Raw genomic sequence first — 12,639 nt, forward strand, 5'->3', positions numbered from 1 at the left:
AGCCCATAGTTCGTACATGTAGTATAATGCACAGCCCATAGTCATCCATGTAGTATAATGCACAGCCCACAGTCATCCATGTAGTATAATGCACAGCCCATAGTCATCCATGTAGTATAATGCATGGCACATAGTCATCCATGTAGTATAATGCACAGCCCATAGTCCGTACATGTAGTGTATTGCACAGCCCATAGTCATCCATGTAGTATAATGCACAGCCCACAGTCATCCATGTAGTATAATGCACAGCCCACAGTCATCCATGTAGTATAATGCACAGCCCATAGTCATCCATGTAGTATAATGCACAGCCCATAGTCATCCATGTAGTATAATACACAGCCCATAGTCTTACATGTAGTAGTATGGCCAAGGGCACCGTGTACTCGCTGATTTAAAAAAACAACAACATTATACTCAGCTTCTCTCCGCTCCTTCGCCGCGCGGTGTCTTTTCTGGAGCTGCCGCTGACTTCAGCTGGAAGTGACAGGAGAGCATGATGTTTATTCCATGCGCCCCTAATGACGTACATGCCGATGTCAGCTGCTGGCCTCTGATTGGTCGGCAGCGTGTATTGTGGCACTAAGCTGAATGTCAGTCCGAGAACACACATCCAGCTAAAGCAGGGGCTGGTGGTGGCTGGGCCCGGTCACAGGAGCGACTGCGGTCATTAAGCCTCTCAATATAATGCTCTCATAGTACCTCTATTTCCACACACTGTATAATATTCCCACAGTACCGCCATCTTCCCACATACAGTATAATGTTCCCACAGTACCGCCATCTTCCCACATACAGTCAGGGGTGGATTAAGAGTAGCCAAGGCCCTGGGCAATTTAGAAGGTGTGGACCCCCCCCCCAGGTACCCGATGTATCACGTGACATGTCACATGACCCCCTTTGATAGATCATGTGATAGGTCATGTGAGCAACACACATGTTCTGATCACACCTATAGACAGAGAATGCCGAAAAAAAATTCCATTATGTACAGCACTATACATAACATAGCGCTATATATAATAGAGCAGGGGTGGGAGATTAATGTTCCCGAGGGGCCACATGAGAAACGTGACTGTTGTAGAGGCCGAATCAATAGGCTGAAATTAATTCTGCTTAATATTAATATTAACAAAATACTAAAAAAAAATTATATTAATTGTATGACTTAACATTGATCAGAATTAAGTATGCTGACATCCCTCTTTATACAGTATGAGCCTGCACATAGCTCCCTAGATACAGTATGAGCCCCCCACATATCTCCCTAGATACAGTATGAGCCCCCACATAGCTCCCTAGATACAGTATGAGCCAAAGCATAGCACTGTTCACACAGTATGAGCCCACACACAACCCCCTACATACAGTATGAGCCCACACACTGCCACCTACATACAGTATGAGCTCCTACATAGCCCCTAGATACAGTATGAGCCCCCACATAGTCCCCTAGATACAATATAAGCCCCCACATAGCCTCCCAGATACAGTATGAGCCCACGCATAGCCTCCCAGATACAGTATGAGCCCCTACATAGCCTCCCAGATACAGTGAGCCTCCACAGAGCCCCTCTATATACAGTATGAGCTCCCACATAACTCCCTATGCACAGTATGAGCTCCCACATAGCCTCCTATATACAGAATGAGCCCCCACATAGCCTCGTGTATACAGTATGAGCCCACACATAGCTCCCTATATACAGTATGAGCCCGCACATAGCTCCCTATATACAGTATGAGCCCACACATATCTCCCTATATACAGTATGAGCCCGCACATATCTCCCTATATACAGTATGAGCCCACACATAGCCTCTTGTATACAGTATGAGCCCACACATAGCTCCCTTCTCTGATGGACTGTCAGTTCCACAGCCAGCTCAGAGAACGGTCGAATCCCACTCTGGGGGCGGCAAAATGCAGCTGCCTGTGAGACACCTCTGACCACCACATGAGGTGGCCCGAAGGCACCCCCTGACGGCTGTACCCAGGTCACATGCCTCTCCTCTTCCCCTAGGTACAGCCCTATACAGTCTGTATGAGAATACATGACTGACTGCTATCTATAATATAATCAGGGATGTGTCCGTCTGTTCGAAGCCTCTATAGACTGTGCACGCAATGCGCCTGCGCTGTCTGGCCAGAGACAGAAGAACACATCAGACGTTACAGGTTAGAGGGAGAAGGATGAGGATAAAGGATTGTGATGCTGGAGATCATGGGGTGCGTAAGCACTGACTGCATACTGCCATCTTCGGTGCCATTAGGACACATACCATGATCTCTGGTGAGGTTGAAGAAGTGTGGTGTCGCAGTTCATGCATGCGCAGATGCCGAACTCCGGCGCCACACTCCTCCAGCCAGTTCGAGGATGCACTGCAAGGGAGAGGGGAAAAGGCGAGTAGGAGTGTTTTTTTTTTTTTTGTATGGATGGAAGAACAGCAGAACAGGCAGGGTGGGGAAGCATATACCAGGATGGGGGAATATATACCAGCAGGGCTGTGGAGTCGGAGTCTTAGAGTAGGTGTCCATTTTACTGGAATCGGTATAAAATAGACCGACTCCTAAAAGATATAATAAATTGGGTACAATAGTTCAATGCAGTTTGTGGGGAATATTTTTTCATAAGAATTTGGGAAAGTTATGAAATGTCCTATAAGGCTATGTGCCCACGATGCAGAAATGAAGCAGAAAATTTCTGCAGCATTTCTGCATCTCCCTGGCAGAAAAAACGCATGCAGATTGTGCATGCGTTTTTCCTGCAGAATACATGCGGATCCACATGCGGATTCACATGCGTTTCCGCATGCAGATTGACAAGCGCTTTCCAGGCGATATCATCACTTGGAAAGTGCTTGACAACTAGGTCACACTGTATAAATCCATGCAAACAGCATGGATTTATACAGTGTGAACCGTAAAAATGAAAACAAATAAAGCTATACTCACCCCCGATGCCCGGCGTGGCTGCAGCGCTCGTTCCTGTCTGGTTCCCGGCTGCCGGCATATCGCGAGACAGAGCGGTGAAGGGCCTGCGGTCACATGACTGTGACGTCACCGCAGGTCCTCAAGCGATGCCGGCATTCAGAGAGAAGCCGCCGGACAGGTGAATATAAACTTTATTTGTTATTTTATTCTTTTTTTACAGGTAGAATGGTACCCAGGTCTGGATGAGAGTCTCCTCTCCTCCAGAACTGGGTACCATCCGCACATAGAGACGCATAGAAGCCGCTTGTAAAAATGTACAGTCGCGGTTTCTATGTGTCTCAATGCAAGTCAATGGCGGGAGTTCCGCTGCGCTTCTGCAAAATTAAATGACATGCTGCGGATTTTTGTACGCAGCATAAACGCTGCGGAAAAATCCGCAGCATGTGCATAGAACATGCGGAATCCCCTTGGGGACCATGGGGTGCGGATCACCTAGCGTTTCACAAGCGTTTATGCTGCGGAAATTCCGCAGCATAAACGCTTGAAAAACGCTACGTGGGCACTCAGCCTAAATGTCTGTCCTATTCCTGATCTAAGGGTCTGGACTTTTAGCTGAAATGAATCTGTACTACAGTAAATTTATCACTTACACATGAGCCATGTATGAGGGAGTCGGAGTCGTGGAGTCGGAGTGATGGAAATTGAGGAGTCGGAGTCGGCGGTTTGGCTTACCGACTCCACAGCCCTGTATAACAGGATGGGAGAGCATATTCCAGGATGGGGGGGACCGGGAGCATGTACCAGAATGGGGAACTAGGATGGTGGAGCATATACCCGGATGGGGAGAGAGCATGTACCAGAATGGGGAACTAGGATGGTGGAGCATATACCAGGATGGGGAGAGAGCATGTACCAGGATGGGGAGAGAGCATGTACCAGGATGGGGAGAGAGCATGTACCAGGATGGGGAGAGAGCATGTACCAGGATGGGGAGAGAGTATGTACCAGGATGGGGAACTAGGATGGTGGAGCATATACCAGGATGGGGAGAGAGCATGTACCAGAATGGGGAACTAGGATGGTGGAGCATATACCAGTATGGGGAGAGAGCATGTACCAGGATGGGGAGAGAGCATGTACCAGGATGGGGAGAGAGCATATACCAGGATGGGGAGAGAGCATGTACCAGGATGGGGAGAGAGCATGTACCAGGATGGGGAGAGAGCATGTACCAGGATGGGGAGAGAGCATGTACCAGGATGGGGAGAGAGCATGTACCAGGATGGGGAGAGAGCATATACCAGGATGGGGAGAGAGCATGTACCAGGATGGGGAAAGAGCATGTACCAGGATGGGGAGAGAGCATGTACCAGGATGGGGAGAGAGCATGTACCAGGATGGGGAGAGAGCATGTACCAGGATGGGGAGAGAGCATGTACCAGGATGGGGAGAGAGTATGTACCAGGATGGGGAACTAGGATGGTGGAGCATATACCAGGATGGGGAGAGAGCATGTACCAGAATGGGGAACTAGGATGGTGGAGCATATACCAGTATGGGGAGAGAGCATGTACCAGGATGGGGAGAGAGCATGTACCAGGATGGGGAGAGAGCATGTACCAGGATGGGGAGAGAGCATGTACCAGGATGGGGAGAGAGCATGTACCAGTATGGGGAGAGAGCATGTATCAGGATGGGGAAAGAGCATATACCAGGATGGGGAGAGAGCATATACCAGGATGGGGAGAGAGCATGTACCAGGATGGGGAACTAGGATGGTGGAGCATATACCAGGATTGGTAGAGAGCATGTACCAGAATGGGGAACTAGTATGGTGGAGCATATACCAGGATGGGGAGAGAGCATATACCAGGATGGTGAGAGAGCATATACCAGGATGGGGAGAGAGCATGTACCAGGATGGGGAGAGAGCATGTACCAGGATGGGGGAGCATTCGGTTTTAGTCATGGGGTCTGGCCCGGCGCCGGTTCAGTCATTACTTTGAGTATACAGAGCAACCGCTGTAATCCTGGCCCTGACTGACAGCCAGCCTCAATGTAGAGCCAGTGTCAGTCAGTGCTGGGGGCTCGGTTACAGCGGACGCTCTGTATACGCAGAGCGGTGACCGAACCGGCACTGCCCCCATGACTGAAACCGAATGCTGGCGAGGAGAATAAAGTTCATTTTCTCCTCACTGCACTCAGCTGCTGGGAAGTATAATAATGCTTTTAACCTGCAGGTTAATAGCGCTATTTCTGATTAAAGGATCCCTTTAATTTTGTAGCATAATACTTCAATGAAATGGTGCCGGAGTCAGTGCATGCGCATGCCACGCTATCCGGCACCATTTTATTGAAGACACTCTATATGAGAATTCGCAGACACAGTGTCTTGAAAAAAAATGGCCCAAGAAATGTACCACTAAAAATGCTCGTGACCCAGGTGTAGAACAGGTTCAATAGCTAGTATGATATACTGTGATACTGACATTAGACGTTGTATGTAACGGGTCTGGGAGGCGGAACCTCTGAGCAACTTATACAAGGGGGCGGTCCTTGTAAGGAAGCGGGTGGCGACCAGGGAAGACAGGCAGGTAGTCACAGCAGGTGACCGGGACAGTCTCTGGGTAAACGGGCAGGAGGTCACAGCAAGTGACCGGGGCAGTCTCTGGGTGAACGGGCAGGAGGTCACGGCAAGTGACCGGGACAGTCTCTGGGTGAACGGGCAGGAGGTCACGGCAAGTGACCGGGGCAGTCTCTGGGTGAACGGGCAGAAGGTCACGGCAAGTGACCGGGACAGTCTCTGGGTGAACGGGCAGGAGGTCACGGCAAGTGACCGGGACAGTCTCTGGGTAAAGGGTAGGTACAACCTGTGACGGCTGAGCCTCCAGGTAGGCTAGCAGGCAGATGGCAGATGTGTGCTCCCAGGTGAGCAGGCGAGAGTCTCTGGATAAGCAGGTGGTCACAGCACGTGACGGCGGAACCTCCAGGTAGGCTAGCAGACAGGTAGCAGATGAGCGCTCCCAGGTGAGCGGGCAAGAGTCTCTGGACTGGCAGGTGGTCACAGCACGTGACGGCGGAGCCTCCAGGTAGGCTAGCAGACAGGTAGCAGATGAGCGCTCCCAGGTGAGCGGGCAAGAGTCTCTGGACTGGCAGGTGGTCACAGCACGTGACGGCGGAACCTCCAGGTAGGCTAGCAGGCAGGTAGCAGGTGGGCGCTCCCAGGTGAGCGGGCAAGCTGGTCCATAGACAGACTGACAGGTGTCGGAAGGCAGACCGTCGGACCTCAGGCTAGCAAGCAGGTGAGCGGATAACAGGCAGGAAACTGGCAGGTAACTGGCAGGTAACTAGAAACGGGACCTGAGGGCTGAAGCAGAGTAGTGAACAGTGCAACAACATTGCTCGGGCACCTCCATTTTGGAGGAGGTGCCTTATATATGGTGAAGTCCTCCGGCCATTGGCCGGAGACTCCTTAGGACGGCGCGCGTGGCCCCTTTAAGAGGGGGGGAGCGCGCGCCCTAAGCACCGTGGCCGGGAAGGAGCGCGCGCTGCCAGCAGAGCGGGAGGAGGACGCCGGGCTCGGAGCGGAGAGGTGAGGGGAACAGCGTCCCTGCCTAGCAGAGGGCAGGGACGCCGACGCTACAGTACCCCCCCCCTTTAGGCCCCCCCTTTTTAGGCCAGACAGAAATTTAGCAAGGATGAGAGGGGCATGGATGTTCTCCCGGGGCTCCCACGTTCTCTCTTCAGGACCAAACCCCTTCCAATCTACTAGAAAAAAGGTCTTTCCTCTTACCCTTTTTGTGGCCAGAATGTTCTCTACCTCAAACTCGTTTTCAGCGGAAACCGGAGCAGGAGGCGTACCTGTAGACTTGGAAAAAGAGTTAAGTACCACGGGTTTGAGGAGAGATACATGGAAGGAGTTAGGGATCCGCAAGTTGGCCGGGAGTTTCAATTTATAGGCCACCGGGTTGATCTGACTGATGACCTCCAGAGGACCGATGAACCGAGGCCCTAACTTATAGGAAGGAATCTTGAGCCGGACATACTTGGACGAGAGCCAGACCTTATCCCCTGGATGGAATTGAGCCCCCTCGAGTAGGTAACGCCACTCCTCCAATGCCAGCTTGATGGCCAATAACTCTCGGTCTCCTATGGAATAGTTGCGCTCAGAAGAGGAGAAGAGTTTGGAGAAGAAGCCACAAGTTACCATTCTCCCGGAAGACGATTTTTGGGTAAGTACCGCTCCGGCTCCAGAGGAGGAGGCGTCAACTTCCAGGAAGAACTGCTTGTTGCCGTCCGGGCGATGCAGCATCGGGGCGGAAGAGAAGGCCTGTTTTATGGAAAGAAAGGCCTCCTCTGCTTCGGGCGGCCACTCTCTGGGATTAGTGCCCTTACGGGTGAGCGCGGAAATTGGGGCAGTCCGGGAAGAGAAGTGCGGTATGAAGAGGCGGTAGTAGTTGGCGAAGCCCAGGAGCCGCTGAATAGCCTTCAACCCCTCCGGTCGAGGCCATTTCTCGATGGCAGACAGTTTCTCTGGATCCATTCGGAGGCCGGTCTGAGAAATAATGTAGCCCAAAAACGGAAGCGAGGTCTGCTCAAAGAGACACTTCTCATATTTAGCGAAGAGGTGATTCTGCCTGAGCCTGAGCAGGACCTGACGAACATCCCTCCGGTGAGTCTGGAGATCCGGAGAGAAGACCAAGATGTCGTCCAGGTACACCACTACGCAGGAGTAGAGAAGGTCCCGGAAGATGTCATTGACCAACTCTTGAAAGACGGCAGGAGCATTACAGAGATCAAAGGGCATTACCAGATATTCATAGTGGCCGTCCCGGGTGTTGAATGCAGTCTTCCATTCATCCCCCTGACGGATACGGACCAGGTTGTACGCCCCACGGAGGTCCAGTTTGGTGAAGATTCTAGCCCCCCTCAGACAATCAAATAACTCCGGAATGAGCGGAAGGGGGTACTTATTCTTCACCGTGATCTGGTTAAGGCCTCTATAGTCTATACAGGGACGGAGAGAGCCGTCCTTCTTTTTAACGAAAAAGAAGCCTGCTCCCGCCGGGGAGGTAGATTTCCGGATGAATCCCCGGGCCAGATTCTCCTCAATATATTCGGACATCGACCGGGTCTCAGCAGTGGACAATGGGTAAATACGCCTACGGGGAGGCGTAGTACCGGGTAACAGGTCGATAGGACAGTCGTATGGTCTATGAGGGGGTAATGTCTCTGCCTCCTTTTTATTAAAGACATCAGCAAATGACCAATAAGGAATCGGAAGTCCAGGTAGATTAGTTGGGGTAGGAGAAGGACGGACGGGATGAACGGGAACCAAACAAGTCTTATGGCAGTCCTGTCCCCAACGAAGGACTTCTCCGGTCTTCCAGTCAAGCACGGGTGCATGTCTCTGGAGCCAAGGTAGGCCTAGTAAGAGGGCGTGAGAGAGTCCAGGCAGAACATGAAAAGAGATGCTCTCAGAATGCAGCATTCCCACCTGCAGAGTAATGGATTCGGTGATGAGTTGGATGGGACGTGGCAAGAGGCCCCCATCCACGGCAGCGACAGATAAGGGTACAGCCAGAGGTTTGGTGGGAATGCGGTGTTTTTCTACCAGGGACTGTGAAATAAGATTCCCGGCTGCTCCAGAGTCAAGTTGGGCTAGTTCGAAAAAACGGTTCTCCCCGCAGATAATTGAGACTGACAGCAGCAGAGATGGAGAGGATTTATTCTTGTCTAGGTCGACCTCTCTGAGCGAACCTAGACACAGGCGTTTCCCGACCTCTACGGGCAGGTACGGATCCGGTGCTCCTTGCTGCCACAGTAGAAGCAGCTCCCCTCGGCACGGCGTAAGTCCTGACGGGTTTTGACCATCTTGGTCTGGTCGACCTGCATAGGCTCAGGAGAGTGTACCTGGGGAGAAACGGAGGGAGTGACGGGTTTCTGGAAGGTAGGAGCTAGACGTGGAAACCTCCTCTCACGGGTGACCTCTTTGGCACGCTCCTGGAACCGTAGGTCAATCCGGGTGGCAAGAGTTATTAAGTCATCGAGAGTGGTAGGAATGTCCCGACCGGCGAGTTCATCTTTAATACGGCCGGACAGACCCTCCCAGAGCGTCATTATCCCAGGCCAGCTCCGAGGCAAGGGTACGGAACCGTATGGCATATTGGCCCACGGTGAGACTTCCCTGACGGAGGCGTAGCAGAGACGATGCGGATGAGGTCTTCCGTCCGGGTTCGTCGAAGACTTTCCGGAAAGCCGTGAGAAAGGCAGGCAAGTCGGACACCAGGGGGTCTCCTCTCTCCCATAGAGGATTTAGCCAAGCCAGTGCCTCCCCCGTGAGATGGGACATGATGAAGGCTACTTTGGCCCGGTCGGAGTTAAACTGGTGGGACAGGAGTTCAAAGTGCAGGGTGCACTGGTTTATGAAGCCCCGAGCCAGAGCGGAGTCGCCTCCGAAGCGAGGAGGTGCAGAAAGCCGGGGTCCGGAGCAGGATACCATGGTATTGGTGGGCAGCGGAGCTGCCGGGTTGCGAGTCAAGACACTAGCGGTGGTTGCTGGTGGAGCAGTCAGAGTGTCCAGGCGAGAATTGACATTCCGCAGGTGACTCAGGATGGACTCCTGTTGGGACCTCTGACGGGACAGTTCATGACAAAGGTCCGAGAGCGAGGGAGCTTGGGCGCCACCGGGTTCCATGGCCCGAGCAAACTGTAACGGGTCTGGGAGGCGGAACCTCTGAGCAACTTATACAAGGGGGCGGTCCTTGTAAGGAAGTGGGTGGCGACCAGGGAAGACAGGCAGGTAGTCACAGCAGGTGACCGGGACAGTCTCTGGGTAAACGGGCAGGAGGTCACAGCAAGTGACCGGGGCAGTCTCTGGGTGAACGGGCAGGAGGTCACGGCAAGTGACCGGGACAGTCTCTGGGTGAACGGGCAGGAGGTCACGGCAAGTGACCGGGGCAGTCTCTGGGTGAACGGGCAGAAGGTCACGGCAAGTGACCGGGACAGTCTCTGGGTGAACAGGCAGGAGGTCACGGCAAGTGACCTGGACAGTCTCTGGGTAAAGGGTAGGTACGACCTGTGACGGCTGAGCCTCCAGGTAGGCTAGCAGGCAGATGGCAGATGTGTGCTCCCAGGTGAGCAGGCGAGAGTCTCTGGACTGGCAGGTGGTCACAGCACGTGACGGCGGAGCCTCCAGGTAGGCTAGCAGACAGGTAGCAGATGAGCGCTCCCAGGTGAGCGGGCAAGAGTCTCTGGACTGGCAGGTGGTCACAGCACGTGACGGCGGAACCTCCAGGTAGGCTAGCAGGCAGGTAGCAGGTGGGCGCTCCCAGGTGAGCGGGCAAGCTGGTCCATAGACAGACTGACAGGTGTCGGAAGGCAGACCGTCGGACCTCAGGCTAGCAAGCAGGTGAGCGGATAACAGGCAGGAATCAGACAGCAATCTGGCAGGAAACTGACAGGTAACTGGCAGGTAACTGGAAACGGGACCTGAGGGCTGAAGCAGAGTAGTGAACAGTGCAACAACATTGCTCGGGCACCTCCATTTTGGAGGAGGTGCCTTATATATGGTGAAGTCCTCCGGCCATTGGCCGGGGAGTCCTTAGGACGGCGCGTGCGGCCCCTTTAAGAGGGGGGGAGCGCGCGCGCGCGCGCCCTAAGCACCGTGGCCGGGAAGGAGCGCGCGCTGCCAGCAGAGCGGGAGGAGGACGCCGGGCTCGGAGGTGAGGGGAACAGCGTCCCTGCCTAGCAGAGGGCAGGGACGCCGACGCTACAGTGTATACTATACACATTGTTATATCCCATCTGATGTCTGTAGCACAGTATACCATACACTAATCTGTATACTGGATGTGACATTTTGTACAGGGATATACACTGTGCTGATCACACCTGGACCTGCACACAGGACCTCACATATTATATATGGAGCAGTATAGTATGTGATGTCCTGTAGGTTCAGGGTTGATCAGTCAGTGCAGGATCCTGTATGCGATGTCTGTGGTCGCTCTGCTGGGGCTCAGTGTGATTTATTGCAGGACTCTGAATTTTCCTGCAGATCTGGTGATGCTGGGATGACCCAGAGTGACCTGATCTGAAGCAAAGGTCAAAGTCCTGCAATAACTTATACAGAGCCCCAGCAGAGCGGCCGCTGAACTGACACTATGGAATCCTGTGTGCACTCATCAGGAGGAGAGCAGCGTCCTGCAGCCCCCTCCTCACTCCAGACTTCCTCCCCAGACCTCGTATTTACCACCATTCACTGAGGTCTGCTGCACCAGCTTCTCTCCAGCAGGATGATGCAGCTCCAGGCGCTGCTGTGTGACGTCAGTCCTGAAGATGCAGCACCTAGCGTGCAGTGGGCGTGTCTGCCTCCCTGTGATGCGGCCGGCCGGCGTGGGGTACTGTGTGGTCCCCCTGCCAAACCTGCCCCTGCCTCTGCACAAAACATTATAATGAGGGCAGTCTGGCCATGGACCCCTTAGGCCTCCAGGGCCCCGGGCGGTAGCCCAGATTGCCCTCATTATAATCCGCCTATGCATACAGTATAATGTTCCCACAGTTCCGCAATCTTCCCACATACAGTATAATGTTGTCACAGTCCCGCCAACCCCCCATATACAATATAATATTCCCATAGTACCACCATCCCCCCACATACAATATAATGATCCCACAGTGCCGCCATCCCCTAATTTTATTTTATGTTTTAACACTTGGTTTTCTTTTTTTAGTGTTTTTCATGTAATATATGGAAGCCTACAGGAAAATGCTAAACAACTGTACATGGAGACATTAGCATCAAATAACTCCTGTCTTGGTGTTCTTACAAACAAGCTCTTATAAATGAGATCTAACATGATAAACGATTACAACCTGGGAAAGACTGGAAACATTCATGTAGACAGCCGGTGATGATGTAGTTAGTGACGGACTCTGGCCAAATTTGTTTCTAGAGCCATATTAGAAGATGAAGATGTCGTCCTCATCATGAAGTTGTTATTTCTCATGTCACGTGTAATGTATATGACAAGAATTAGCGTTATGGAAGATGAGTCTATGAGAAACGTATTCAGCTGCAGACTCCGAGGAAGAAACTGCTTGTTGTCTGTGGCCTAAAATATAAAGGTTTTATTAGTATGTCAGGGACAAAAGCAGAGTGTTGTAAAATAATAAAAATACCATTGCTGCTTGGGTTTCTGGGTGATTCTTACTGAAGCAGTGGCCAACTTAGCCAGTGATTGGAAGTATGGAGGAGATGTCTAAGTCAGCAAATCAGCTTATGTTCCAGTCCATAAAAGACTAGAGAATACAACACCTACACATTCTATCTCCTGATATATTTCCCTTATTGTCTCCAGTAATTGTATTAATACACAGAATTCTTTACGATGTTCCATCGGCTCATCTTCTTCTCATTCAGGTCTCTACAATATCGGATCCTCTCAGTGAAGATCTTCTATATAAGAGAATTTTTCTGAATCACCTATCAAGGATGGATATGCACAGAGACAAGATGGCGGAGAGGATATTACACCTCACCCTAGAGATCCTCTTCTGTCTTACTGGAGAGGTGAGAGATTCTGATGACGTCACTTTACATCATTTTTATCTATGGGAATAACAGATGGACAGAACTGGAGAGGTGAGGACTCTGGAAATGTCTGCAGTGAGATTAATTAATTAGTCTCTCCATAACC

At 51.9% G+C, this 12,639-nt stretch overlaps 1 protein-coding gene across 1 annotated transcript in view; it reads left to right on the forward strand.

Moving 5' to 3' along the window:
• LOC141270865 (uncharacterized) overlaps positions 1-12,639 on the forward strand; it is a 32,417-nt gene that overhangs the window by 4,894 nt on the left and 14,884 nt on the right. Inside the window, exon 2 of the mRNA XM_073680960.1 lies at positions 12,363-12,512. Coding sequence (XP_073537061.1) covers positions 12,435-12,512 — 78 coding nt within the window. The 5' untranslated portion in view covers positions 12,363-12,434. The remainder of the gene's footprint in view (positions 1-12,362; positions 12,513-12,639) is intronic.

Source organism: Phyllobates terribilis, unplaced genomic scaffold (genome assembly GCF_046119375.1).
Source record: "Phyllobates terribilis strain yellow unplaced genomic scaffold, ASM4611937v1 Scaffold_5__5_contigs__length_657084704, whole genome shotgun sequence".
Classification (NCBI taxonomy): Eukaryota; Metazoa; Chordata; class Amphibia; order Anura; family Dendrobatidae; genus Phyllobates; species Phyllobates terribilis.